At 34.0% G+C, this 27,718-nt stretch overlaps 4 protein-coding genes across 15 annotated transcripts; 3 read left to right on the forward strand and 1 right to left on the reverse strand.

The window, feature by feature from the left end:
- Nucleotides 1–1,070: 1,070 nt before the first annotated feature.
- Nucleotides 1,071–8,169, forward strand: LOC107958436 (mediator of RNA polymerase II transcription subunit 15a). Of its 6 annotated transcripts, XM_041113387.1 has the most exons (7): nt 1,071–1,561; nt 1,744–1,790; nt 2,307–2,425; nt 2,507–2,618; nt 2,705–2,804; nt 3,093–3,283; nt 3,637–3,964. In XM_041113387.1, the coding sequence occupies exons 1-7, from the start codon at nt 1,549–1,551 to the stop codon at nt 3,658–3,660; spliced, it is 606 nt and encodes a 201-aa protein (XP_040969321.1). In that variant the 5' UTR covers nt 1,071–1,548; the 3' UTR covers nt 3,661–3,964. The 6 variants fall into 6 exon arrangements, 5 of the variants coding, with proteins under 5 accessions (XP_040969321.1, XP_040969322.1, XP_040969320.1 ...); XM_041113388.1 differs by lacking the exon at nt 1,071–1,561 and having other exon boundaries at nt 1,749–1,852; XR_005927069.1 differs by lacking the exons at nt 1,071–1,561; nt 1,744–1,790; nt 2,307–2,425; nt 2,507–2,618; nt 2,705–2,804 and adding exons at nt 5,999–6,069; nt 6,574–6,653; nt 6,926–7,077 and having other exon boundaries at nt 3,637–4,149.
- A 1,205-nt stretch (nt 8,170–9,374) lies between these two features.
- On the forward strand, nt 9,375–11,749 carry LOC121229334 (mediator of RNA polymerase II transcription subunit 15a). Of its 7 annotated transcripts, none has more exons than XM_041113392.1 (5): nt 9,375–9,655; nt 9,745–9,832; nt 10,238–10,311; nt 10,736–10,816; nt 11,084–11,749. In XM_041113392.1, exons 2-5 carry the CDS (start codon nt 9,760–9,762, stop codon nt 11,558–11,560), a joined length of 705 nt encoding a protein of 234 aa, XP_040969326.1. In that variant the 5' UTR covers nt 9,375–9,655; nt 9,745–9,759; the 3' UTR covers nt 11,561–11,749. The 7 variants fall into 7 exon arrangements, with proteins under 7 accessions (XP_040969326.1, XP_040969329.1, XP_040969325.1 ...); XM_041113395.1 differs by having other exon boundaries at nt 10,250–10,311; XM_041113391.1 differs by having other exon boundaries at nt 9,748–9,832.
- Nucleotides 11,750–12,637: 888 nt separating this feature from the next.
- On the forward strand, nt 12,638–24,304 carry LOC107958434 (mediator of RNA polymerase II transcription subunit 15a). Its single transcript, XM_041113396.1, has 12 exons — nt 12,638–12,899; nt 13,906–14,024; nt 14,705–14,816; nt 15,092–15,194; nt 15,558–16,898; nt 18,936–19,006; nt 19,510–19,584; nt 19,848–21,212; nt 21,358–21,702; nt 23,217–23,417; nt 23,507–23,595; nt 23,740–24,304. The coding sequence occupies exons 2-12, from the start codon at nt 13,912–13,914 to the stop codon at nt 23,945–23,947; spliced, it is 4,023 nt and encodes a 1,340-aa protein (XP_040969330.1). The 5' UTR covers nt 12,638–12,899; nt 13,906–13,911; the 3' UTR covers nt 23,948–24,304.
- A 1,748-nt stretch (nt 24,305–26,052) lies between these two features.
- LOC121229335 (uncharacterized) lies at nt 26,053–26,997 on the reverse strand. Its single transcript, XM_041113397.1, has one exon. It carries the CDS (start codon nt 26,942–26,944, stop codon nt 26,402–26,404), a length of 543 nt encoding a protein of 180 aa, XP_040969331.1. The 5' UTR covers nt 26,945–26,997; the 3' UTR covers nt 26,053–26,401.
- Between the last annotated feature and the right edge of the window lie 721 nt (nt 26,998–27,718).

Consider the following 27,718-nt stretch of genomic DNA (forward strand, 5'->3'; position numbering starts at 1 on the left):
AAAATCAAACTTAATAAAATAAAAGTACAGTGACTAAATTCTTAAATTTCCAAAATTACATACACTTGTGGTACATTTTAACCTAATCTAAAATATCTTTCTCAATCCTTATCCATTGAGGATATTACTATATAGAGGGACCACGATCCATCTTTTCCTAGAATTTAAGAAAGCGACTATTTTACCCAATTATTGGTGTATTTAGAAATCATTAATTAAATCTATAATAACCTTTTTGGTAATTCAATTTTATTAATTTTGCATTTAATTATTAGTTTTTTTTAATTTTTTAAATTTATATTTTTCAAATCACTATAAAATAAATAGGAAAGTTAAGATTTGTTAACTTTGATAAATGATAAGTTAATATTTAATTATTTTTTAAAATTTTAAAAATATATAATTTTTATAATTTTTAATAAATTTAATGATTTATAATTTTTAAAAATTTTAAATTTTTAAAAATTAAATAAATACTAACGTGTCATTCGCATACAACTCACATATATGCATTCATCTTATTTGACAAAAAACATAAAATTAAAGGTTAAAAAAGATGAAAAATTAATGAAATTTTTATAAAATTAGAAAACCAAATTACTCTTTTATTAAATAAGATTAAATAACCCTTTTGCTAATTGTATGTGGGTTGAAATAACAAATTTATTTTATTAAAATATAACAAAGAATTCATTTTAAAAATGATTTAAATTATGAATTATTTGCATTTATAAGGATACATCTAGAAAATGGCTCAAATAGTTTAGAGGTCAAATAATATATATCTTGATATCTATTTAAAATTTTGTAATCGTGACTTTTAAAATTTGAATTGACTGCGATATTTAAAGAATGTTGTCATTTTTGCAGACATTATTAGTCCAGTAATTTTATATTCAAATTGGAACTTATATGTTCCAACGTACAATAATTGGATGTGAGAATCTAAATTTTATAGGAACAAAATCTTCACATTTGATACAGACCTGACAAAACAAGCACTCAAACGTCAGATATCCGCTGCTTGGGCCTAACGTGATGTTTAATGTACCCAGAAATAAAATATTTCAGGAGTTATTTGATGTTTGTTCCTAATGTTATTCACCCAAATATCCCCCAACTTAGGAATTTTGAATTCATATAATTATATTATTATCATATTAAATCAAGATTGCTACAATCCAAATACGATTGAAATAATATAATCTGTTCACCATGGAATTTGCTAAATATCCGTATTAAATATTATCTGAATCTATAGAACCATTATAAATCCCTAATTTAAAGTATGTATCCCAACAGAAAACTCCCAAGTCGATATCATGTTTTCCCATTATATAGACTTATTCCATCAACAAACTTGATGGAAACCATAAACAACTAAAACACTCACAAATCTCCCCCTTTTTTTCCAATTTCCTCTATAAATACTGACATCAAGTGATCAACACGCATTTCTTGTACCAAAATATATACATCGTTTCTCTCTTTTGTTTGGAGTTTGATCAAATCAGCAAATCCATCCAAACAGCTTTTTAGTTTCTGCTCATGGATTATAGAGGTACGTGTTCTTAATCTTAAGTTGCTTTTATTTTTTATTGTTTTAACTAATTACCCCCTTCCTTATACATTTTGATTTCTCTAAACAATATTTTTAATTTTTTAATTACTCTTTTAATATTTCTCCAAACAGTTTGTATTTATATATATATATAATTTTGCTTTCTCTTTAATTTCTTACAGATTGTGGAAAAGAGGCTTGTCGAGAGACTATAGATCATGATCAAGAGGTCATATTACCACTGTTTTCTATGTATTTTTCTCTTATTTCATTTCATGACTGCTTAAAGTGGTATGTTTTCATAGTTTTATATATGATTAATCATTAAATTTAATAATATAATTTCATTGATTATATAATACACATGTAATGGTTAATTTTTTTTCAAAATAGTTAAGTTTTGCTTTAATTACTAAGGTTGAGTTATTGGTTAGTTTCACCACCACATTCTATTAGCAACGAGGTAGTCAAAACCATGTAATTTAATAAATTAGTTATTAATCAAATATAAATAAATAGTTGATTGAGTCTTAAACGGCATTCTTGTCTGTGTATAAAAAGTCATAAACAATATCTATTTAAAACTTAAAGTTAGGCATTTAGGAGATACAAGTTTGTCATCCCTCTTCTACACCCATGGTATTGTAATAAATAAAAAAACAAGTTTAATGTAACCTGATTTGGCAATGCATTCGTGGTTCGTTATTTATTTTATTTTTTGTCTTGCTTTTTTTTTTTTTGTTAGACATTAATGAATGGCAACAACTTGAAGCCTACATCTGCAAGTGAGAAGCCTGCAACGGGGAGAGGAGATTGGAGAACCCAATTGCGGAGTGATTTACGACAAAGAATTGTGAACAAGATGTAATGCAAGAATTTTGGTATTGTTTATGTTCAAAATCTGAACATGTGCATTGAAGTTTAGCCTTTGCATGATTGTTTTAGGTTCGATAGGATGATGAGGCACCTTCGATCTTCTGGGGAAGACGAATTAAATGAACTCAGAAAAACTGTTGAAACATTTGAAGAAAAAACTTACAATGCAACAAGTAACCAGGTAGATTGATCCGCATAACCATGATTTGTATAATCATATATATATGTTTAACTATGAACAATAAATTTATTGATCTCTAATTTCAGTTCGATTATGTAAGGAGAATATCTATGAAGTTGCTTCAAAAGGAGACCCAATCTCAGAACATTGTGCAGAATTCTGGCCAATATAATCTTCAAAATCCAGGTATCTGAGACCAGTGATGTTATCTCGCACTAGTTAAGTGTTGATCTTATATTCAATTTGTTGTTCTACTTCAATGACAGTAGTGTTAGTAGTATTATAACACTGGTACATCATTTATTTTGGTGGCAATATGTGTTGTAATGGTGATAAAATGGGAAATACTGCGCACTTTTTCTTCCATGAATGTGCAGTTCTCCTGCATGTCTGGTGTTGCAAATGAATTTGTTGTCCTTTTATGTCTTTTACATGTTTGATATTTGTGTATCTCCCGCTTCTTGTATTGGGTAGGTTCCCAGAGCATGCAGTCAGAACAAGTTCACGTTGAAGGGCTATCACACCAGAACATTCCAAATGATATGAAGGGCAAAAGCAACATATATGACCTTCCAGGGAAAGATGGACCTGACGATTTCTTCCCAAAACAATGGCCTCCTTTACCAGCGTGTATATCTCCGAACAAATGCCTACGATATGGTCAAGTATGTGTTTTGGTTTCTTTAGATTATATTATTTTTCAGCCCCATATTAGCATGTTTCCTTATTTTAGGACTTTCTAAACCATCTGTCCTGCAGTTTTTACAACATCATCACACTTTTTCTTCCATGAATGTGCAGTTCCCCTGCATGTCTGTGGTGGTCCAAATGAATTTGTTGTCCTTTTATGTCTTTTACATGTTTGATATTTGTGTATCTTCCGCTTCTTGTATTGGGTAGATTATAATATTTTTCAGCGCCATATTAGCATGTTACTTTTTTTAAGTCTTTCTAAACCATAGATAGGGGTCCAAAGAAGATAATATTTCTCTTCTAACATTTATACAATTTCTTGTAGCATCTGTGGATTTTGCAGACCTGACAATGGGTCAACAAAACAACCTTTCAAATATGCATCAGCAACAACAGCAGCAGCAGCAGTTAATGGCTCAACAAAACAACCTTTCAAATATGCATCAGAAACAGTTGGGTCCTCAGAGTAATATTTCAGGACTACAGCAGCAGCAGCAGCAATTGGTTGGAACCCAGTTGGGTAACTCAAGCATGCAAACTAATCAACAATCTTTACACATGCTATCCCAGCCCAAGGTTGCACTCCAACAAACGCAGCAGACTGCACCTAATTTACTGCCAACTCAAGGACAGACATCCCAGCAGCCACAACAGGAGCAGCAACTGATGTCTCAGATGCAATCACAGCCTACTCAGTTGCAGCAACAGTTGGGTTTGCAACAGCAGCCCAATCAAGTACAACAAAATATGCAGCAGACACTTCAAGCATCAGGTCAAACATCAAGCTCCTTGCTGCAGTTGTATCAATCACAGAGAGCTGTTCTGGAGACATCAACAAGTATGTTTTTGAATTTTTGCAGTTACATACTGTTGTTCTTTGCCTTATTTCTTTGTTGCTTTCTGATATTGTGTTGTTTAACTGATCTCTAAATATTTCCTCAGATAGCCCTGAATTCTCTTTCCTCTGATACACCAACTACACAATTTTCATAGTTGATGCTTTAGTTTTGCATTGCATTTCTACTATAGAAAGTAATTTCCTTTCCTACTTGAGGATATTAAGAGAATATCTTCTTAAACTTGGCTCTGCTATCACATCAGAAGCACATTGTGCCTAGATAATTAATCTGTAGCTCGGAAAACAGATGCTAGGAAAATTACTGGCACCCTTTCCTTCATTAGCTGATCATAGACACTGCCTGCTTTTGATGCCATGAGAAAAATTGTTGTCGCCCTTATCATTGTGAGGTCTTAACTGCTGTGACCTTGCTATCATGTCACCGTTAATGCTTTGCTGCAGTGATTGTGCAACGGTTTTGTTAAACCATGAAGGAACTACTGGATTAACCTATTCACTTTGACAAACAGTTCTTTCTCCTTCATTCAATGAGTTGTCCTATTGAATATAGAATTTTTTTCAGGAAAGAAGTGATCATGTTTTGCTGGTTAATTTTAAAAAGGAGAAAATTTTGCAGTGAGTTATTGAGCTCAACTAAACATGTCCATGCCTTCAAATTCATTTCAAATTTAGAATAGTCTGAAATTTCTAGCAGTTTGTTTGATTATGTCAGGTTGGTTCCACTCAATTCCTTTGTCCAACGTTTGTATCTTTGTTCTTCCTAGTAATCTAACTTTCAAGATATTCCCAAGATGGAGCTCAACATGAAATATATGATTAGGAGATTGCAGTCCTTGAAATCCGCTTGTTACTGTTTTTGCATCAAACTAGAGGGTAAACATGCTTGTAAATGTTAGGAGTTTTGTTTGGAGAAGGATGCACAAAGAACGTCCAGATAAGCAAGTGGTTTAATAGGGTGTCAAAACTCGATTGTTTTAGTGGTGTCTTGGCTCAGTTTCACTGCTTCCGCTGAGACATGAGATTTGTGCTGTAGATTTAATTAAGTTTTATATCTGAACTGTACATCCCTTGTGTCTAATTTGTTCCACAAACAATTTTAATGCTTTAGTCTGATTCATCCTCATTAGCTTACCAGATTTAGCTTTCAGTGGTTTAATAGGTTAATGGCAGAAAATATTTAACTTATTTTAGGTCTTCCTTCTCACTAAACTGACCAATCATTTATTCATATTCCAACTGAACTTGGATGTAGGTGGCAAATAGTTAGCTTTAAACTTGAGAAAATCTATGACTAGCCTTGATAGTTAAGAATGATGTTTGAACTGACTTTATAGAATTGCTGCTTTAGTAGAGTAGACATAGATCTTGGAATATCCCAAAAGGAAAAGGCATTGGAATGGGATTGCAGGGAGCATGCTTTTTAATGCATAACCTAAAAAACTTGGATATGCATGGTTAGTTGCAGAAACTAGCAATAAAACATTTTCATATAGTCAAGTCCAAAATGTTTAATGGTTTCTTCAAATGCTTTGCTGTTGTACCCGTGGTGTGTCTGATGGAATCTTATGACTTAAGAATTCATTATTGACTGCATTATGATCCCTGCGTCTCCCCTTCTATGCTATGTGCACCTTAATTTTCTTTGAGAATTGGTCATATTCTGCTCAAATTTACCCCTCTTCCACAAGGTATTTATTTCAATGTTCTTTTAGACATGCAAAAAAATCATGTATTTTTTTGTATACCCAATTTTCTTCCATTTAAATTATGATTTTGTAATACTTCTTGCTCCAAAAATTTTCATTATTCTTTATGTATCTTCTTTTAGCATCTTTAGATTCCACAGCTCAAACAGGACATTCTAATGGGGGTGATTGGCAAGAAGAGGTCTATCAAAAGGTAAAAACTATCTTGGCCCATTCTCCTACAGATAATAATTATGCTTACAACTTGGTTTAAGAAGGTAAAACCCCTGAACCCTGAATATGTTGTGATGTGTCTCTTTACCGGAACTATGAAACGGAAGAATTAGAACTTAAAAAGTAATTTGGGAAATGAAATTCAGATATTTTCTGATTGACTTGTTAGTTTGGTTAAAGTACTTGAATGTTGTTAGAAGAAAGAAATAAAGCTTATAAAACTTTTTGGTTTCATTTGAAAGATCCATTAAGATGTGTTTGCAAGAAACCTAAGGCCCAAGGACTACTACAAAAGTCTCGCATGCTTGATTTAAAAGTAATCATCATTTATTGATACCTTTGTTTCTTCTGTATTTAACTAAAATCAGTACCGGCTTATCAGAAAATGGAAAAATCCTTTTACTTTTCTAATAAACCATGATTCTAGATGAATTGGGTGGTTTAGTTGTTGGCTAACTACCCTGTTCCTGATTTAATGTTGCAGTCAAGGCCATGAAAGAGACATACTTTCCCGAATTAAATATGATGCAAAAGAAAATTTCTGCCAAGTTGCTGCAGGTAGAGGTAGGTTTATCCTTTCACGTAATCAAACCTTCAAAGAGTAATCGAACCCATCTGCATGAACCTCTGCCTCCCTGTATTTCTAATTTGAATACAGAGTGGACTTCACCACACATCAGGAAGCTTTCGATCCCATACCGCTTTTTAATTGCGCTACTTGAATCCCTTTCCTTTAGGCACTGTTTACTGGTTGCACTTTATGCTTATCTGATGCAATAGTGGTTTGTTATTCCACTAGCATCAGTTAAAACAATTCTATGCATTCTATTTTCCAGCAAGATTCTCTTCCACAGCAGCCAAAGTCAGCGCGGCTTGAGAAGATGAAACTATTCAAGACCATGTTGGAGCGCATTCTAGCTTTCTTAACAATTTCCAAAGCTGCTATAGTACCGGCTTTCAAGGACAAGTTGAGTTCGTATGAGGAGCAGATAAGAAAATTTAGAATTGCCAATAGGCCAATGAAGCTTGTCTCAGCTTTGCATCAAGGACAGCTTCTTCCAACTCATATGCATTCCATGCAGCAGCCTCAACCTGAAAGTAATCAAACACAATCTCACGATAATGAAATGAACCCTCAGTTTCCGTCAATGATGAGACCAGCTCAGATGCCGGAATTGAAGAAGCAAATGCCGAGGCAGCTTCTTCAAATGCTGCAACAGCGAGGTTTGCACCGGGTTGATGAGCAGCAGTCACCTGCAAAGATTAAAACAAATGAATTATCATTTTGGCATGAAATAGATATTGATTCTGGAGTTCAAGGAAACCTCCCTAGTAACCAACTTCCAGGTTATAAGGAAGCAAGATCTGAATACCACGCACCCGACACTGCTGGGATTGGTGTGCCGCCAACTATGTCAATACCACCTTTGCTTCCAGGGTTTAAAGAAGTTAATGATACTAGTGGTAATGCTTTGACAACTGATTTTGGCAAGCCGGACATCACAGAACAGCCACATGATCTCAAGGTGAACATGGTAAGTAATTCACATGCTTTTTTTTTCCTTTTTTCTTCATTGGGTTTGATAGTTTAGCTCATAAGGAAATGGGGGAAATCACCTTGAAATTTATCATCTATTTTCCTTTCTGATGTTCATATTAACCCTCAGTTGCTGATTACTATTTTCTATGGTTCAGGCAAAACCCAAATCACTGAGTGCAACTGTGGTGACCATGGTTGATGAGGCAGTCAGTGCAGTCGGCGAGGATTTGGCGGCCATGAAAAAGCAAGGACTGCATGCAAGAAATTTCTTTACACAAACTGGAATGAGTGGAGCTGAGAAAATGAGATGTTATTTGAGTGCATTAGTTATATTAGCTCTCCTCATTTTTTTCATTTTCAACCTCAACCACCAATATTAAAGCACTGGAATATGCAGGACCGGTTCAGTTCTATACCCCACCCCCCTAAATTTTGTTTTAAGTTTATGTTTGGGTAAAGGATGAAAGATCTTTTTATTAACATTGGTTTCTCTCTTTATAATAATCATAATAGCCAGGGAACTTGTTCCCTTGTTATTCATTAGATGTCCTGATAATTTATCTTCTTGTTCTAGCTTGAGAAATCATATATATTTGCGTACTGTAACCAAACCATCATTCGAATATCTAAAATATTTTTGTGTTTGTCAATGTTTTCCTACGAATATATTCCTTTTTTTTAAATTTTAATAATTCAAATTGTAAGTGTAATTATAAGCATAATCTAGTATTAAATAATAAGATATTTTTATCTATAAATTTGATAGTTTAAAATTTATAAATTATAACAAAAGTGTATTTCAATATAAATATAAAATGCAATTTAATATTTATTAAATACTATCTATTCTAGTATTTTATATAGTTTTAAAATAATAATTTAAATATTTTTTATAATTGAATTTATGTGCTATTTGTTAAACTAAAAAATTAAGTGTTGTAAATTTAAGTATTATAGTTAAGTTATAAAATATGTTCGGTATACTACTTAAAATTAAGCATTGAAAATTTAAGTAATAAACTTAAGTTATAAAGTATGTTTTAGTGTGTTCTACATTAAGTGATAAGTTGTTTCTTAGTTACCTATTACCTTGTTCTTTAACCTATTACTCTTCATATGGATTCTTATTTGTTATGTTGAGAAGTTTTCAAAGTATTATCCATTGCATAGTTGGTCAGACCCCAACAATGATTGGCATTTTTCCATGTGGGATCCCCATACTTTGTGTGAATTGTGGATTTAATATTTCTGCTTTAATTTGATTAATTTGAGTCCCTGTATTTTTTAATTTTAAATTTTTTAATTCTGACTCAATAATAACAATTAAATTTGTTTGATTAAATTATATTATTAGTCCTATATTATGTGTACAGTTATAGATTTAGTGGTTATATTTTTTGAATTTCAACATTTTACTCTTAATGCAAATGACAGTCGTTAAATCTATTACCTAACTTTTTGTGAGTAATACGTGAAAAAAACAAATATAGAATTATACAAGTGATAATATGTTTGACACATCAAATTTTAAAAATAACAGAACTTAAGTTAATGAATTTAATAGTTATCATTTGGTTAGGACAAAATTTTAAGTTCTAAAAGTATAGGCAATGAACATGATCAAATCAAAGTAAAGGTACTAAATCCACACTTACGCAAAGTATAAGGTCTACTAACAGAATTTGACCATATTTTCTTAAATAATATCGAGCAATCACGTAAATTGATCAATATCAATACAAAAAGGAAAGAAATGCTGTTACATGTTCTTAATTGTTTCTTGAACCTTTTTATTACCTTTCATTGAGCAAAAAGAAACAATTTCTTCGCTTTCTTCTTTGTTTCTTTTATCTGTAAATTTTACCACCATATTTTGGCTCGTATCAGTTTTTAAGCTTATCTAAGAAGGGTTGAATCAGATTTCAGATATAACATAACTTCCCATTAGTAGCTTCTCTACTTCTCTTCTCTTTCTTTTCAGCCTAACAGATAGGATTCTCCAAGTCCATCTTGTTTTCGAGTTTAGGTAAAATTTTCATTTATCTTTTTTTTTTATAGATTGCTCTCCAACAAACGCAGCAGACTGCGCTTTGATTTATTGCCAACTTATCCCAGCAGCAGCAGCAGCCCATGTCTCAGAATGAATCAGAGCTTACTCAGTTGCAGCCCCACCATCATCAAGAAAAGCAAGAGACATCATCAAGTAAGTTTTTGAATCTTTGCTGCTCTTTGATTTGTTTCTTCGTTGTTTTCTCATACTGTGTTATTGTAACTAGTGCCGTGAATTCTTTTTCCCGGTATAGTCACCACCCACTATACAATTTTCTTTTAGTCGATGTTGTTGCTTTGCGTTTCATTTCTACTATAGGAAGTAATTTTCTTTCCAACTTGAGGAGATTACGAGAATCTCTTCTTCAACTTGGCTCTGCTCAAAGATACTCCTCTTCCATAAGTTATTTATATCGATGTTCTTTTAGACCTGCAACATAATGATGTATCTTTGTGCATAACCGGTTTTCATTCATCTAAATTATGTTTTCCTTGTTCTTCTTGCTCCAAAAAGTTTCATTTTTCTTATGTGTGCATTGTTTATGTTATGTTCTTTTAGCATCTTCTACAGATTCCACAGCTCGAACAGGACATGAAAATGGGGGTGATTGGCAAGAAGAGGTCTACCAAAAAGTACAAACTATCTTCACACGTTCTCCTATTCATAATATTATGCTTTCAACTTGGTTTAAGATGATTTTGAGTAGGAAAGGGTACTGAGAGAATATTAGGGTATGGTATGATCTGTTTATGTTGAGATGAGTCTCTTTACAGGAACTATAAAACGGAAGAGTTAACTCAAAAGGCAATTTGGAAAGGAATTTCAGGCATCTTCTGATTGATTTATTATTTTGTTATTATGAACTTGAATTTTCTGAGAAGAAAGAAAATAAAGCTTACTTAAGCCCTTCAGTTTCTTCTGTTATTAACTAAAGTCAGTGCCAGCTTGTCAGAAAATGGAAAAATCTTTTTACTTTTTTCTAATAAGCCATGATTCTAGATGAATTGAGTGGTTAGGATGTCGGCTAACCATTCTGTTCCCGATTTCATGTTGCAGATCAGGGCCATGAAAGAGACATACTTCTCTGAATTATATGAGATACAACAGAAAATTGCAGCCAAGTTGCTGCAGGTAGAGGTAGGTATCCTTTCACGTAATCAACCTTCAAAGAGTAATCGAATCCAACTGCATGAACCCCTGCCTCCCTGTATCTCTAAATTGAATATGGAGAGGACTTCACTACACTTCAGGAAGCTTTCAGTCCCATACCGCTTTTTAATTGCTACTTGAATCCCTTTCCTTTTGGCACTGTTTACTGGTTGCACTTTATGCTTATCTGATGTAATAGTGGTTTGTTATTCTACTTGCATCAGTTAAAACAATTCTACGCATTCTATTTTCCAGCATGATTCTCTTCCACAGCAGCCAAAGTCAGCGCGGCTTGAGAAGTTGAAAATATTCAAGACCATGTTGGAGCGCATTCTGTCTTTCTTAACAATTTCCAAAGCTGCTAAAGTACCGGCTTACAAGGACAAGTTGAGTTCGTATGAGAAGCAGATAAGAAAATTTATAAATGCAAATAGGCTAAGGAAGTCTGTCTCAGCTTTGCAGCAAGGACAGCTTCCTCCACCTCATATGCATTCCTCGCAGCAGCCTCGACCTCAAATTAATCAAACAGAGTTTCGTGATAATCAAATGAACCCTCAGTTGCGGTCAATAAATTTACAAGGTTCTATGCCAGCAATGCAGCCGAACAACCTGACAAGCTCGTTGCATATTCCATTGTCTTCTTTGTCTGGGGTTTCAACAGAACAGCAGACCATGTTAAATTCGCTGCAACCAGGTTCCAATTTGGATTCAGGACAGGATAAGGCTGCATAAATATATAAATAAATATTTGGGAAAACGAAGTTGGAACCAAGAAAAACGACTGAATCGAAGTGAAGAACTTCGCTTAGGTTATTGTGGTTGACTTATATAATTGGTCCGTTCGGTCTGTTTGAAGTACTGTAGTTTGCAAAAGTTTAGTTAATAACAAATTTTACTCAATAGAAACAAATACAAGAAAAAGTCATAATTAACAAATTTTTATTTTGTTAAATGAATTTAAGATAAGTTTGATAATTTAAAAAAAATTAGTAGTAAATTTTATAACCATTAAATTTATGTTATAAATATATTTTGTATAGATTAAATATAATTATTTTGTTTGGTAATATTTTTTATTTTAATCTTATTACTATAATTTTATTTATTTTATTTTGAATAGTTTTAATAAAATTAAAGATAAAATCAATTTTTTTTTTTGATTTCTCAATGTATCTATCTCACTTAACTCTCGCGATTTAAAATTAAAATATTTTAAAAATTAATAAAATGAGGAAATAATTTGAATAGTTGTGAAATAATTTAAATACGATATTGTTTATTTATATATTTGTTTTTAGTTCATATTTTGTTTGAGGTTTGTTTTAATCCTTTTAACAATGTCATCACTAATGTTTAAATTTGTGTTTTTTTGTTGGAAGTGCAATGTACTTTACTACTGTTATCTATACTTGTTCTAATACTGCATGTGCTACTCGGAGCTTTTGTTCTAATAGTAAATCGTAAAAATTAAACTTTAAATTTCATTCTAATACAAATTTCAATTAATAAGAGACATATGAGTGTCTATCAATTGATTTTACTGATATAATTAATGAGTATTTATATTTAAGATTTGTTTAAATTTATTATTTAATATTTATAAAAAATATATACATATATCAAATATTTTTTTATAGATTACAAAAAATTTGAAATGATTTATTGAAATAAATCGATATCCATGCATATTAGTATTGATAGAAAACTAGTGTATCCCTTGATTATTTGGATTTCGATGCAGTAATAATAACAATAATAATATTAATAATAAGACAATTAAAACAAGGGCGATAAACATAGAGACGGTTGTGTTTATATAAAAGATAATTCATCAACTTTGGTCTGTTCTCTCTCTTTTAATTTCCCTTTTCTTATGCTTTCTTTACAACCAAACATACTTCCTCGAAGTTTCGATCAAAAAAAAAAAACATACTTCCTTAAGGAATTCCATATTTGCAAAATACATCCTTCAAGAATTCTCGAAGCCCATCTCTGTTTCGGAATTGGGAAATACATTCTTCTGGAATTCTTGAAGCCGATCACTGTTTCTAATTAGGGCCTCCTTCTCGAGGTAAAAATTTCAAAAAAAAGTTATAGATTTTAGGGTTCTGCTGCTTGAATATCCTCAGAAATTTTACTTGCGATTAGGTCTTTACTTTCAAGAATGAAAGATTTTATTTTATTTTTTGAATATCATTGTTTCACCAGTAACATTGCATTTACATATATAGTTTCTGCTGTGAAAAAAAAGTATAAAGCTTGATTGAATATTTTGATACTCGATAACGGAAGCAAGCCTCAAAGCAAGTACTTACATATATACATTTTTTTTATTTTTTTCTTTTTTGTAATTAATAATTTACGCTAAAATTCTACTTAAAGGGGCTGATTTCTTCGGGAAATTGTCAAAAAAAAAATTAGCTGCAAGAGTTTCAGTTGCTTTTTTTGGTAAGAGGGCTCAAATTTTTTATAACGATGAGTCTAGGTAGCTTTCTCGGAAGCCAACAAACAATTTAATTCTTTACTGAATAGCTATTACTTGAATATAAGCATTGCTTGCCAGTGATATGCGCTGGGCTAGTGGGGCAAACAGAGAGAAAGAAAATAAAATCTTAAAAAGATCACCTTGTGTTAGTATTAATCAACGAAATTGATGTTCGGTTGTAAAGTTTTGGTTTACATCGGGAAAGATCATGTTCAACTTCAATCATGGTCGTAGGGTGTTTATGAGTGTCTAATAACTTGCCGTCATTTTGTTAGAACTAAAATGTTGCTGCAAATGATGAAAACTGTCCCCCTTGTGTTACAACATTACAGTACATTCTGCTCTTATGTATGGATTTATTCTTTTTGGTTTCTTTGGGGGGAAATAAGGAGAAATTTTAACAAAGTCTGTGTTTTCCCGAGGCTCTTACCAGTAGTAGAAACTTAGGATGGGGAGGGAAGTATTACTGAAAAGAACTTTGCCAAACGTTTTTCATATTTGAGAAGTAATTTATTTCAAATTGACTACTTCCAATTTATGACTAGGGAAATTCAGATTGGATATGTTTGTGACTGTTGTTTTCTCTTTTCAGAATTTCATGGATACGAATAACTGGAGGCCTACTCCTCCTAGTGGAGAGCCCAACATGGACAGTGGTGATTGGAGAACCACTTTGCAGCCTGACTCACGACAAAGAATTGTCAACAAGATGTAAGTCAATTTTATGGTATAATTCTCCGTTAAATATACTTGTTAAGTTGCTGAAATCCTGTGGGTCGTTGTATGCTGTGAGAAACAATAGCATCAATAACAGTATGTTTCTTATTAAAATGGACCTGTTTTGTTTAGTAGTGCTTCAGAATCAAAGCTTGCTTTACCCATAGTTTGGGGTCACACTATGTTAGCCACGTAAATTTAGCTTAATGTAGCTAAGCTATTTTGTCCAGGTCCAACTCTATCTGCTACACTTGGTATCATTATTTAATCAACTATGTGATTGAATAAAGATGCATTCTTCTTTTAGATCTTTGTATCCTTGCAAGATTTGGTGGTTCTTTTATTAAATAACTTATTGCTATAAGGTACACTAATGACCTTGTCTTTCTACAACATTCTCTGAACTATGGTAATTTTGATGTTATGTGGTCTATTTGAATGTATTTGGTATATGAAGGCCATGAGGACTACTTTGTTTATATTGGAAAGGTTTTGTTAAGTTCAGGTGCTACGGTTTCGGAATTAAATGAAGGATGTCCTGAACAAGTTAAAGAGGAAAATCTTATGTTGACCCCGATAGCTCGCATTCTTAGCATTTATTATATACCAATTGAAGATTCCTACATATATCATATTTCTTTGTCAATAACTTAAACAATGTTTTGTGCACATAGAATGGATACATTGAAGAGGCATCTTCCATTTTCTGGGCAAGAGGGTTTAAGTGAACTCAGGAAAATTGCTGTGAGGTTCGAGGAAAAGATTTTTACAGCTGCAAGCAGTCAGGTAATCATCGAATGTTAGCATTCCATAATGTGCTTGGCTGCATTTTTCTTTACCAATATTTAGGTGTGTTTGCACTGTGTCTTCGTATTTGTGTTATCTGTTTTTTCTTATTCATATGCATGGAAGAAATCTGGGAAGGAAAGAGAGAGGAGAGGAAAAAACTAAAGATGCTAAATGCTACTCAATATCAAGCATGATTAATTTAAATATTTGAGAATCTTGTATTAGAATAATAAAGAAACTTGTTTAACACTGCTATGGATTTCCATATTCAGACTGATTATCTGAGAAGAATATCTTTGAAGATGCTTACAATGGAGACCAAGTCTCAGAATACCATGCCCAACACTGGGAATAACAGCAAACCACCTGATCCAGGTAATAGCAAGAAAGAGAAATTGCTTTGATGTACTATAGTAGTAGGGTACTTTCCCTTCGCATGTCCTTTCTATTCTTCTACATGCAGAGTCATTTAATGTTTAACATGTATGGACATTTGCTCTAGTTAGTAATTTAGTGAACATTTTCTATTTTTGTACCCCATTTGTCCCCATAATGGTAGCGTATTAACACTTAAACTAGTTGGGTATTGTTCAAGTGCCCTCACCTGTTTTTGGTCTAGTTATCTTTTTGAATGTATTAATTATTAATTTGGTTTTTGTTATCTTGTTTTAAATGCTCTTCAATTCTTTTCTTCTGGTTCTTCCCCTACTCTTTTTGAACCAAAAATATCGGTGGTAGGTTCTCAGGGCATGCAGAACCAAGTTCACAGTCAAGGACAATCAATTCCTATACCATTACAAAGTAATCAGTCTCAAGCACGTCAACAACTGTTACCCCAGAGTGTTCCGAATAACATGGCATCTGCTGGAGTTCAGAGTTCTGCTGGTTTACAACCTGGAATGCCTCCTGTATCTGGTCTATCTCAGAATCCTATATCTAATGTTGTTGGACAGAATTCCAACATCCAGAACATGTCTGGAATTTCGCAGAACTCAATGGGGCAAGGAATGCCTTCCAATATTTTTGCTAATCAGCAGAGGCAAATGCAAGGAAGGCAGCAGGTGCTTCCTCAACAGCAGCAGCAGCAGCAGCAGCAGCAACAGCTATATCATCAGCAGCTGCAACAAACACTTATGAAGCAAAAGATTCAACAGGGGAATCTTCAGCCTTCACTCCTGCAGTCTCACATGCAGCAACAGCAGCAGCAAAACCTACTACCACCTACTCAGTTGCAATCATCCCAGCAATCTGGTATGCAAACATCATCCATTATGCAGCCATCAGCCATGCAATCAACTCTTCCTGGTCTTCAACAGAATCAGCAATCTTCTCTCCAACAGTCGACACAGTCCATGCTTCAGCAGCATCAACAGTCAGTTCTTAGACAGCAGCAACAGCCACAACAGACCACCAGTGCTGGTATTCATCAACAACAAACACCAATGACACAGCAGTCAATGATGCCTCAGCAGCAGCAGCACATGATGGGGCAACAGGCAAATGCTGCAAATATACCACAGAATCAGTTAATTGGACAACAAAACAGTATTGCAGACATGCAGCAGCAGAGACTGCTAGGCCAGTCTAGTAATCTGCAGCAACAACAGCAGCAGCAGCAGTTAATGGCTCAACAAAACAACCTTTCAAATATGCATCAGCAACAGTTGGGTCCTCAGAGTAATATTTCAGGACTACAGCAACAGCAGCAGCAATTGGTTGGAACCCAGTCGGGTAACTCAAGCATGCAAACTAATCAACAATCTTTACACATGCTATCCCAGCCCAAGGTTGCACTCCAACAAACGCAGCAGACTGCACCTAATTTACTGCCAACTCAAGGACAGACATCCCAGCAGCCACAACAGCAGCAGCAACTGATGTCTCAGATGCAATCACAGCCTACTCAGTTGCAGCAACAGTTGGGCTTGCAACAGCAGCCCAATCAAGTGCAACAAAATATGCAGCAGAGACTTCAAGCATCAGGTCAAACATCAAGTTCCTTGCTTCAATCACAAAATTTGATAGATCAGCAAAAGCAGTTGTATCAATCACAGAGAGCTGTTCCGGAGACATCATCAAGTATGTTTTTGAATTTTTGCAGTTACATACTGTTGCTCTTTGCCTTATTTCTTTGTTGCTTTCTGATATTGTGTTATTTAACTGATCTTTAAATATTATGTTTTTGAATTTTTGCAGTTACATACTGTTGCTCTTTGCCTTATTTCTTTGTTGCTTTCTGATATTGTGTTATTTAACTGATCTTTAAATATTTCCTCAGATAGCCCTGAATTCTCTTTCCTCTTATACACCAACTACACAATTTTCATAGTTGATGCTTTAGTTTTGCATTACATTTCTACTATAGAAAGTAATTTCCTTTCCTACTTGAGGATATTAAGAGAATATCTTCTTAAACTTGGCTCTGCTATCACATCAGAAGCACATTGTGCCTAGATAATTAATCTGTAGCTCGGAAAACAGATGCTAGGAAAATTACCGGCACCCTTGCCTTCATTAGCTGATCATAGACACTGCCTGGCTTTTGATGCCATGAGAAACATTGTTGTCGCCCTTATCATTGTGAGGTCTTAACTGCTGTGACCTTGCTATCATGTCACTGTTAATGCTTTGCGGCAGTAATTGTGCAACAGTTTTGTTAAACCATGAAGGAACTACTGGGTTAATCTATTCACTTTGACAAACAGTTCTTTCTCCTTCATTCAGTGAGTTGTCCTATTGAATGTAGAACTTTTTTCAGGAAAGAGTTAAACTATTTACTGTGTAAAGGAAAGAAGTGGTCATGTTTTGTTGGTTAATTTTAAAAAGAAGAAAATTTTGCAGTGAGTTATTGAGCTCAACTAAACATGTCCACGGCTTCAACTTCATTTCAAATTTAGAATAGTCTGAAATTTCTAGCAGTTTGTTTGATTATGTCAGGTTGGTTCCACTCAATTCCTCTGTCCAACGTTTGTATCTTTGTACTTCCTAGTAATCTAACTTTCAAGATATTCCCAACATGGAGCTCAACATGAAATATATGATTAGGAGATTGTAGTCCTTGAAATCCGCTTGTTACTGTTTTTGCATCAAACTAGAGGGTAAACATGCTTGCAAATGTTAGGAGTTTTGTTTGGAGAAGGATGCACAAAGAATGTCCAGATAAGCAAGTGATTACAGCGAGGCATTTCTTTCCTGCATGAAATGGTCTAAAGGGTGTCAAAACTCGATTGTTTTAGTGGTGTCTTGGCTCAGTTTCACTGCTTACGCTGAGACATGATATTGTGCTGTAGATTTAGTTAAGTTTTATATCTGAACTGTACATCCCTTGTGTCTAACTTGTTCCACAAATCATTTTAATGCTTTAGTCTGATTCACCCTTATTAGCTTACCAGATTTAGCTTTCAGTGGTTTAATAGGTCAATAGCAGAAATTATTTAACTTATTTTAGGTCTTCCTTCTCACTTAAACTTACCAATCATTTATTTATATTCCAACTGAACTTAGATGTAGGTGGCAAATAGTTAGCTTTAAACTTGAGAAAATCTATAACTAGCCTTGATAGTTAAGAATGATGTTTGAACTCTGACTTGATCTTTTATGTATCACAATGGAAACTTTACAGAATTGCTGCTTTAGTAGAGTAGACATAGATCTTGGAATATCCCAAAAGGAAAAGGCATTTGAATGGGATTGCAGGGAGCATGCTTTTTAATGCATAACCTAAAAAACTTGGATATGCATGGTTAGTTGCAGAAACTAGCAATAAAACCTTTTCATATATTCAAGTCCAAAATGTTTAATGGTTTCTTCAAATGCTTTGCTGTTGTACCCGTGGTGTGTCTGATGGAATCTTATGACTTAAGAATTCATTATTGACTGCATTATGATCCCTGCGTCTCCCCTTCTATGCTATGTGCACCTTAATTTTCTTTGAGAATTGGTCATATTCTGCTCAAATTTATCCCTCTTCCACAAGGTATTTATTTCAATGTTCTTTTAGACATGCAACAAAATCATGTATTTTTTTGTATAACCAATTTTCTTCCATTTAAATTATGATTTTGTAATTCTTCTTGCTCCAAAAATTTTCATTATTCTTTATGTATCTTCTTTTAGCATCTTTAGATTCCACAGCTCAAACAGGACATTCTAATGGGGGTGATTGGCAAGAAGAGGTCTATCAAAAGGTAAAAACTATCTTGGCCCATTCTCCTACAGATAATAATTATGCTTACAACTTGGTTTAAGAATGTAAAACCCCTGAACCCTGAGTATGTTGTGATGTGTCTCTTTACAGGAACTATGAAACGGAAGAATTAGAACTTAAAAAGTAATTGGGGAAATGAAATTCAGATATTTTCTGATTGACTTATTTGGTTATAAGGACTTGAATGTTCTTAGAGGAAAGAAAATAAAGCTTATATATACTTTTTAGTTTCATTTGAAAGATCCATTAAGATGTGTTAGCAAGAAACCTAAGGCCCAAGGACTACTACAAAGATTTTGCATGCTTGATTTCAAAGTAATCATCATTTGTTATTACCTTTGTTTCTTCTGTGTTTAACTAAAATCAGTACCGACTTATCAGAAAATGGAAAAATATTTTTACTTTTCTAATAAACCATGATTCTAGATGAATTGAATGGTTTAGTTGTTGGCTAACCATCCTGTTCCTGATTTAATGTTGCAGATCAAGGCCATGAAAGAGACATACTTCTCTGAATTAAATGAGATGCACCAGAAAATTGCTGCCAAGTTGCTGCAGGTAGGTTTATCCTTTCACATAGTACACCTTCAAAGAGTAGTAGAACCCATCTGCATGAACCTCTGCCACCCTGTATCTCTAAATTGAATATGAAGAGGACTTCACTACACTTCAGGACGCTTTTGATCCCATACCGCTTTTTAATTGCTACTTGAATCCCTTTCCTTTAGGCACAGTTTACTGGTTGCACTTTATGCTTATCTGATGTAATAGTGGTTTGTTATTCTACTTGCTTCAGTTAAAACAATTCTTCTATTTTCCAGCATGATTCTCTTCCACAGCAGCCAAAGTCGGAGCAGCTTGAGAAGTTGAAAATATTCAAGACCATGTTGGAGCGCATTCTACATTTCTTAACTGTTTCCAAAGCTAATATAGTACCGGCTTTCAAGGACAAGTTGAGTTCGTATGAGAAGCAGATAATATACTTTATAAATACCAATAGGCCAAGGAAGCCTGTCTCAGCTCTGCAGCAAGGACAGCTTCCTCCACCTCATATGCATTCCATGCAGCAGCCTCAACCTCAAAGTAATCAAACGCAATCTCATGATAATCAAATGAATCCTCAGTTGCAGTCAATAAATTTACAAGGTTCTATGCCAACAATGCAGCCTAACAACATGACAAGCTTGCAGCATAATACCTTGTCTTCTTTACCTGGGGTTTCAACAGCACAGCAGACCATGTTAAATTCGCTGCAACCAGGTTCAAATTTGGATCCAGGACAAGGTAATGCTCTAGGCTCAATGCAGCAGGTTGCACCAGGACCTTTGCAACAGAATCCTGCAAGTACCTCCCAACAGGCAAATCTTAATAGTTTGTCATCACAAAGTGGGTTAAGTGTCCTGCAGCAAAATATGAATCCTCTCCAGTCAAATTCCAACATGCTTCAGCACCAGCATATGAAACAACAGCAGGAACAGCAAATTCTGCAGTCGCAAAAGTACAAACAACAGTTACAACAACAGCGGCAGATGCAGCATCAGATTATGCAGCAGAAGCATCAACTAATGCAACAGCAGCAGCAGCAAGCAAAGCAACAGCTGCCCACTCAATTGCAGGCACACCAGATGCCACAGCTGCATCAGATGAATGATGTAAATGATATGAAGCAGGGGATTAGCGTTAAGCCAGGTGTTTTCCAACAGCACCTCCCAGCTGGCCAGCGACAAACTTATACCCATCAACAGTTGAAACCAGGTGTTCAATTTCCTATTTCTTCACCTCAACTCCATCCAGCTGCATCTCCTCAGATGCCTGAGCATTCTTCCCCACAGATTGATCAGCAGAGTCTGCTACCATCTATCTCAAAAACTGGAACCCCTTTGCAGTCTGCAAACTCACCTTTTGTTGTTCCTTCACCTTCGACTCCCTTGGCTCCATCACCTATGCCTGGGGAATCTGAAAAACCTGCTCCAGGCACTTCCTCTCTCTCAAATGCTGCAAATATTGGACACCAACAAGGAACTGGTGTTCAAGCAGGTTCTCAATCACTTGCAATTGGCACTCCTGGGATATCTGCCTCACCTCTGCTCGCAGAGTTCACTGATGGAACTCATGCTAATGTTTTGACAACTGTTTCTAGCAAGTCAAACATTACCGAGCAGCCTCTTGAACGTTTAATGAAGGCGGTTAGTGAAGCTCAGTTAACACTTCATTCCTCTTTTTTGTGCTTAGTGTTTTTCCCTTTTTTGGCGAAGCTTGGAATTTCCCATCCCTTTTCTTCTTTTAAAGAGATATTGCATTTATTTGATTTTTAATGAACTACAATTTCAGGTGAAATCTATGTCGCCTACTGCATTGTGTGCTTCTGTAAGTGATATTGGCTCAGTTGTCAGCATGACTGACAGGATAGCTGGGTCAGCGCCAGGTAATGGGTCTAGAGCTGCTGTCGGTGAGGATCTGGTTGCTATGACAAAGTGTCGTCTACAAGCAAGAAATTTCATCACTCAAGATGGAATGAGCGGATCAAAGAAAATGAGGCGCCACACTAGTGCCATGCCCCTAAATGTTGTATCATCTGTGGGTAGCATAAATGATAGTTTCAAACAGTTAACTGGTTCGGAGACATCTGACTTGGAGTCAACGGCAACATCTACTGTCAAGAGGCCAAGAATTGAGGTATTATGCTTTGCTCGTGGTACATTTTTTTTAAATGTCAGCTCTTGAATATTTCTGCTGCTTATTTTCTTTTTGGGAAGCCTCTGCCAGCACTCACTGATACTTAATTACTATGTTCTACTTCTATGCTGTATTGAATATCCATCTTTTCACTTTGGAATGTTTCAAAAGTTATGTTCTAATGTCTTTTTAGAATGTAACTCGTTGCCTATATTTTCTCAACATTATTATCATTTCATTACTAACCATATAGATTCTCAACAAGGGAGGAACTCGACCCCAGCCTGCTGGCTAGGAATGATGATCAATTACTGGGGGTCGATTTCCTCTCTGTCAAGATGGAAGGGGAGAGATAACTACTATTGAAAGAATTAGAATCTATTAAATATCAATTTGATAAAGATCTTGAAAATTTAATTTCAATAACTTTAAAATTGAGGTTGTTAAAGTTTGTTCAGTCAAAAAACAAGCACTCTATTTGAAATGGAAGTGGTTGTTAAACTCTATTGTTGGTGACATGCAATTATCCGCAAAGTATTCGTGTCAGATCAATCATCTCTTTTCTTTATTGGCTTATTTCACTGTTCACAATTATTTTGAGAATATCTTGTTTCCTGAAACTCTTATCCTTGAGAACTTTTGAGTTGCATGCTGGTTGACTATTACGTGTTCCGTTACATGGTCAGTTTTTGTAATGTCTTCCTGTTATATTTCAATCCTAAATTTCACTTGATACAAACAGCTATATCCAACCTTGAGAAAGAAAATCTCAACTTGAGGAAACCATCATTGACTTGTACATGAGAACTCATCAATAGTGTTTGACGCGAATCTTGAGCAGAAAAAAACATTGATTCTGTTCCCAAGGAATGAGGTTCTTTAAGGTGAACATAATTGAAATTTGAGGAGATTGTTCACTGAACTATGAAAAGGATGTACCTATTAATCATAAACGCTTTAGCATTGCAAATGAGTTTGCATACATGTACCTATTAATAACTACGATCGTTATTTGGCACGATTCGTAGTTGTAATTACTTTGTTACATTAACACCGTCCTTCTTTTCTTAGAATGCGTATAATCCTTATAAGCATGAATTAACAAACATAGTGATGAAGCATCAGAGTTCAGTCTGTAAAACCTGTAATGAAAATATTAGTTATGGATTCTATCAATTTCATCTGTAATCCTTGAAACTTATCAGCTAAATTCTAGGGTGCAGTTTGACCTTTCTTTTTATAACATCTGCAATGATCAGGAATCAAGCTATGATTTCTATCAGGACTATAAAATTTCTGCAGTTATATTGTACAGTGGTGCACTGAGTGTAGGCAATATATTTTTCTCTGACTGCCATTATACTTTCTGATGTTCTGTCACTTTGCCACATAGAACCTTGGCATTTTAGTTTTCACATTTAGTAATTGATGTATAGTCTGGTGTTTCGTAAGATGGAAATGTGCAATTTGCTTTATGTAATTAGATACATAACATTTTATGGGACCTGTTGCAGGCTAATCATGCCCTTTTGGAAGAAATAAGGGAAATAAATCAACAACTTATAGACACAGTTGTTGATATCAGTGATGAAGATGTTGATCCAGGTACGGTGGCAACAGCTGCTGAAGGCGGTGAAGGAACCGTTGTCAAGTGCTCCTTCAATGCTGTGGCTCTTAGTTCAAACTTGAAATCACAGTACATGTCAGCCCAAATGGTAAGTTTTTCAAATCATGGAAAGAAACTGATGTATTAACTCAAATTATTATGATTTCTCTGAATGATCTATGCTTTGTTACTATGCAGTCACCAATTCAGCCCTTGCGTCTGCTAGTTCCCACAAATTATCCAAATTGTTCCCCCGTCCTATTAGACAAGTTCCCAGTTGAAGTCAGGTAAGTAAACATTGCACTTGAATCCCATCCATCACTTCCTCTTCTCCGTCGTAGATTGGTATTCTGTTTTGGTAAATTATTAGCATTTGTCTACGGGGTTATGTTCCTTACAAAAAATTTTGGTCACTTATGTCTGTTTCACAGCAAAGAGTACGAAGACCTTTCAGTAAAAGCGAAGTCAAAGTTTAGTATATCATTGCGAACCCTTTCACAGCCTATGTCACTTGGTGAGATAGCAAGGACATGGGATGTTTGTGCCCGAGCCATTATTTCTGAGCATGCACAACAGAGTGGTGGGGCCAGCTTTAGCTCAAAATATGGGACTTGGGAGAACTGCTCGATGGCTGCATAGCCATCTTTGCCGACTCAATCAGAATTGTAAACTGAAGTTGTGTCAATTATTGAGAACAAGATTTTGCGACAGCTGCTGTCATGAGGACCAAATGAGCAGTTTTAGGATGCAAATCTTGACAAACAAGGAAGCAGCCTCTGGTGTTGTTTTTTGTCAACTCGAGAAAACTCCCACGGTTGGTTCATTAACTTATGTCACTAGGCAACGTTACGGTCAACTGTTAAAACCACAACGAATTGTGTTTATGCGTATTGGAGTAGCTATTATGGCTTCCCTGCTTTCCTACAACTGTTATGTAAGTTCTGTCTACGAACTGTCATGCAAGTTTTCATAAATGCAGAACTCTAATTGTGATTATTTATCAGTACGTGATTTAATGTACTTTTTGGCTAATAAAGTAACTGACGACTTTACATGATACATAATATACAAAATGATGTCAATGCATGAATGGACTTTAAAATTGTACTGGAAATAACCCGCCCTTCTTTTTCTTTTTTTTTTAAATGATCTCGTGAGTTTAGAATACGTTTAGTATAATTGCCTTGAAATCCTTCTCAAAATGATAGTTTAGTCATAGATTTATTTTTTTGTTCCATGAAAAATTTTAAATTGATTGCCGACACTACTGTAAGCGGATGAAAGAGGTACATCAAAGCAAATGAATTTTTGCCAATTGTTTCATAACTCTCTCGACATTGTAAGGGAGCTAATACTAGGTAGATCAGGAAAATTAAATTAAACAGTGGTGCTTGGATAGTTTTTGTTTTGTAAGTTAAAAAAATCATTGCTACTTGAATCGAATTATAATTTTATGATTTAATTTTTTTATATTTATAATAATGAAAATAATTTAAAAGTGCTTTATAAAAATATTTTCTATTATTTTAAAATATTTATGAAAAAATTTCAAACTTTATCGTATAAGGCCTCAATGCTTAAATTTTGTAGGAACAATCAAGAATTAAAATTAACTCAATAATCATCACAGTTCAAAAAATTAAGGAAAAAAAAAACCTGAATAAATTGAATTAAACCTTATTTTAATTTTAGTATTTTTTTTTATCTATTTTACTGCTCATGTTCAAGGTTTGAGATTGTCCCTCCTAACGATATAGTCTCTAGGGTTGAAACTTACACCCTCTCTTTGAGAGTACAATTATCTTACCACTGCACCCAACGTTTATTAATAAACACAATCTTTACTAATAATAAGGTTATATAATTATAACTATATAAATAATTTAAAATTAAACAAATTTTGATACATTTGTATATTAATATTTATATCATTTCTATATTATATAACAAAATTAGTTTCTTTTTGGTAAAATTTAGTGGATAATTCATATCCAGTGAGGTAAAACAATAATGGCGATAATTTTATTGCCAAATTAAAAGGATAGTAAAAAAAACAAATAATATATGTCCTTAACTTCTTCTTTTTTCCTAAGCGGTTTCTTATTTGAGTTTTTTTTTATTCAATGTTATTGTAGTGATTTGCTGATGAGCAAGATTCACAAGAAGTTGTTTTTACTCTCTCTGATCATAGTGGTATTAGTAGTTGTAATTTCAAAATGTTGTTTTTGTAAATATATAAATGAGGTTGGGTGATTTGGAGATTGGATTTGTGGGTGAGCAATGTAGAAAAGTCTTTTTGGAGATCAGAATTCACCGAAATTCATCATTAATACACTTTGATGATGAAAGATTAAAATATAGTTGATCAAGATTGTTTCTCTCTAGTCATTTTCTGGCACTATGAACATTGCAGTCATTGTCTTTAATATTTTCTCTATTGAATTTTTCTTGATGTACGCGGTATGCATTAGAGTATACAGCCATTATAATAGTTTCCCCACTAATTTATGGAAATAAAAAAATACACACACACACACAGACATTTCCTTGTACATTTCTCGGATTTATTTATTCTAGTACACTGGGTTAATACTTTTTTTTTCACCCCATAAACAATCATTTTAATTTTATAATAATAATACACAACTTTCTACTTTGCAATGCAAATTTCCAATTGCACAACTGAAAAATAGTTCTTTTATAGCCTTTCCTGGTCTGTTCTTTTTCTTTATTTCCTTAAGAAAAATGAAAAATGATCATTAAGACATTTATAATAATTAAATAAATAAATAAAAAAGGCGGAGGAGACAGTTTTATACTGAAAGAGGCTCGGCTTCTTTGGATGTGCAGCCAAAGCCTGGCTTTCACAAGTTCTACCAGTAAATATTAAAAATGCCAATCCTCCTATGTTGTAAACGCAAAAGAAAAAAAGAAGAAAAAAAAGTAAAAAGTGGTGGAACGAAACTAAAAAAACTCATCTCTCACCATTCAGATTGTGCATGGGATCATGAGAAATGTTTATGAAATTAAGGAACAACCATATTTACCACTAATATTTGTCATCGTAATTGATGAATAAACCAAGTTATTTGATCAAGTTGGTTTCAAATCCTGGAACAATGCATCCCACTTCATCTCTTCAGCACCATCTAACCAACTTCCCTTTTCCCTTTTCTCTTTCTTCTGGTACTTTAGCACCATTGTGATTGGTGGAAGATGAGTCCCATTGGTGAGCAGCAGCCGCCCTTCTGCACCCATCCCCACCCTCTTCTTTCTCTTCAACATTGCGCCACCTTTCCATTTATTCCTTCGATTAACAATAACAAGAGCCGACGCTTCTCTCTCCACCATTGCCCCCATGTACTTTGATAAGCTCCTTTTTGTTCTCTTGATTGCCGACATGAGCCTCCGCACTACTGGTCTCCAACCACTCGTCTGATTTCCTTTGGTTTTCCCTGCAAGCTTGAGAATTTCCAGCCTGTGTTTAGCTATTGATATGCCCATGCTTTGGAGAAACTCATGGTCCAAGTATACTATGTCTTCTTCTTCAAGCTCGTTGTGGGAAAATGAAAGGCCGTACTCGTAAACCAGGGATGGCTCAAGGCCTGTTTTTGAAAGCCAAGAAAACCAGTCCATGCCCTTCCAATACCACTATACGACTCAGATATCTCAATGTCAGTGCCTCCAGATTCAAGGCATATAAAATCTAGTGGACGACTGCATAGACAGGAGTGTATATAAATAATAATAATGATGATGATGATTAGGCCTGAGCAAATAAAATTGAAAATCCTAGTTCAAAAATTATCGTTATTGGAAATCCAATTAAATTCTTTTCTTAAAATTTAATCTATAATTAATTTTAATATCTTATGATATAAATATAAATATTTTATAATTAAAATAATAAAAATAATTTAAATTTTCTATTTAAAAAATCAAAAAGTTATCATATAAAAATTATTAGTTATTTTTTATTTACTTGAAAATTTACTATTTTATAGAAATGTTGTTTATCAAACAATATTTAAAAGTCATAAAACAAAAATTATTTTTTTTAAAATAAAATTTTAAAAATTTAAAATTAATATAAAAATTTTAAAATTAAATTACGATGAAGATTTTAAAAAGTTGGACCCTTAATAGTGATGATTATAATTATTTAAGACAGTGAAGTAAAAAAAAAATTAAAATTTTATAAGCAAATGTAAAAACCAGTCATTTATCTTTTTTATTTTTATTTTTAAAATAAAAAAAACATCTGACTGCTTCTTAATATTAAATCTTAAATTAGAAAAGATTCGATGAAATAATTATTTAGTGTCTAGAAAATTCCCATTTAAACTGCTGTAGGTTGGAGTTTGTTAACCAGACCCTTTGCAGTTGTGCTGATTTGACTTTGAGTTCTAA

Source organism: Gossypium hirsutum, chromosome A05 (genome assembly GCF_007990345.1).
Source record: "Gossypium hirsutum isolate 1008001.06 chromosome A05, Gossypium_hirsutum_v2.1, whole genome shotgun sequence".
NCBI classification, from domain to species: Eukaryota; Viridiplantae; Streptophyta; class Magnoliopsida; order Malvales; family Malvaceae; genus Gossypium; species Gossypium hirsutum.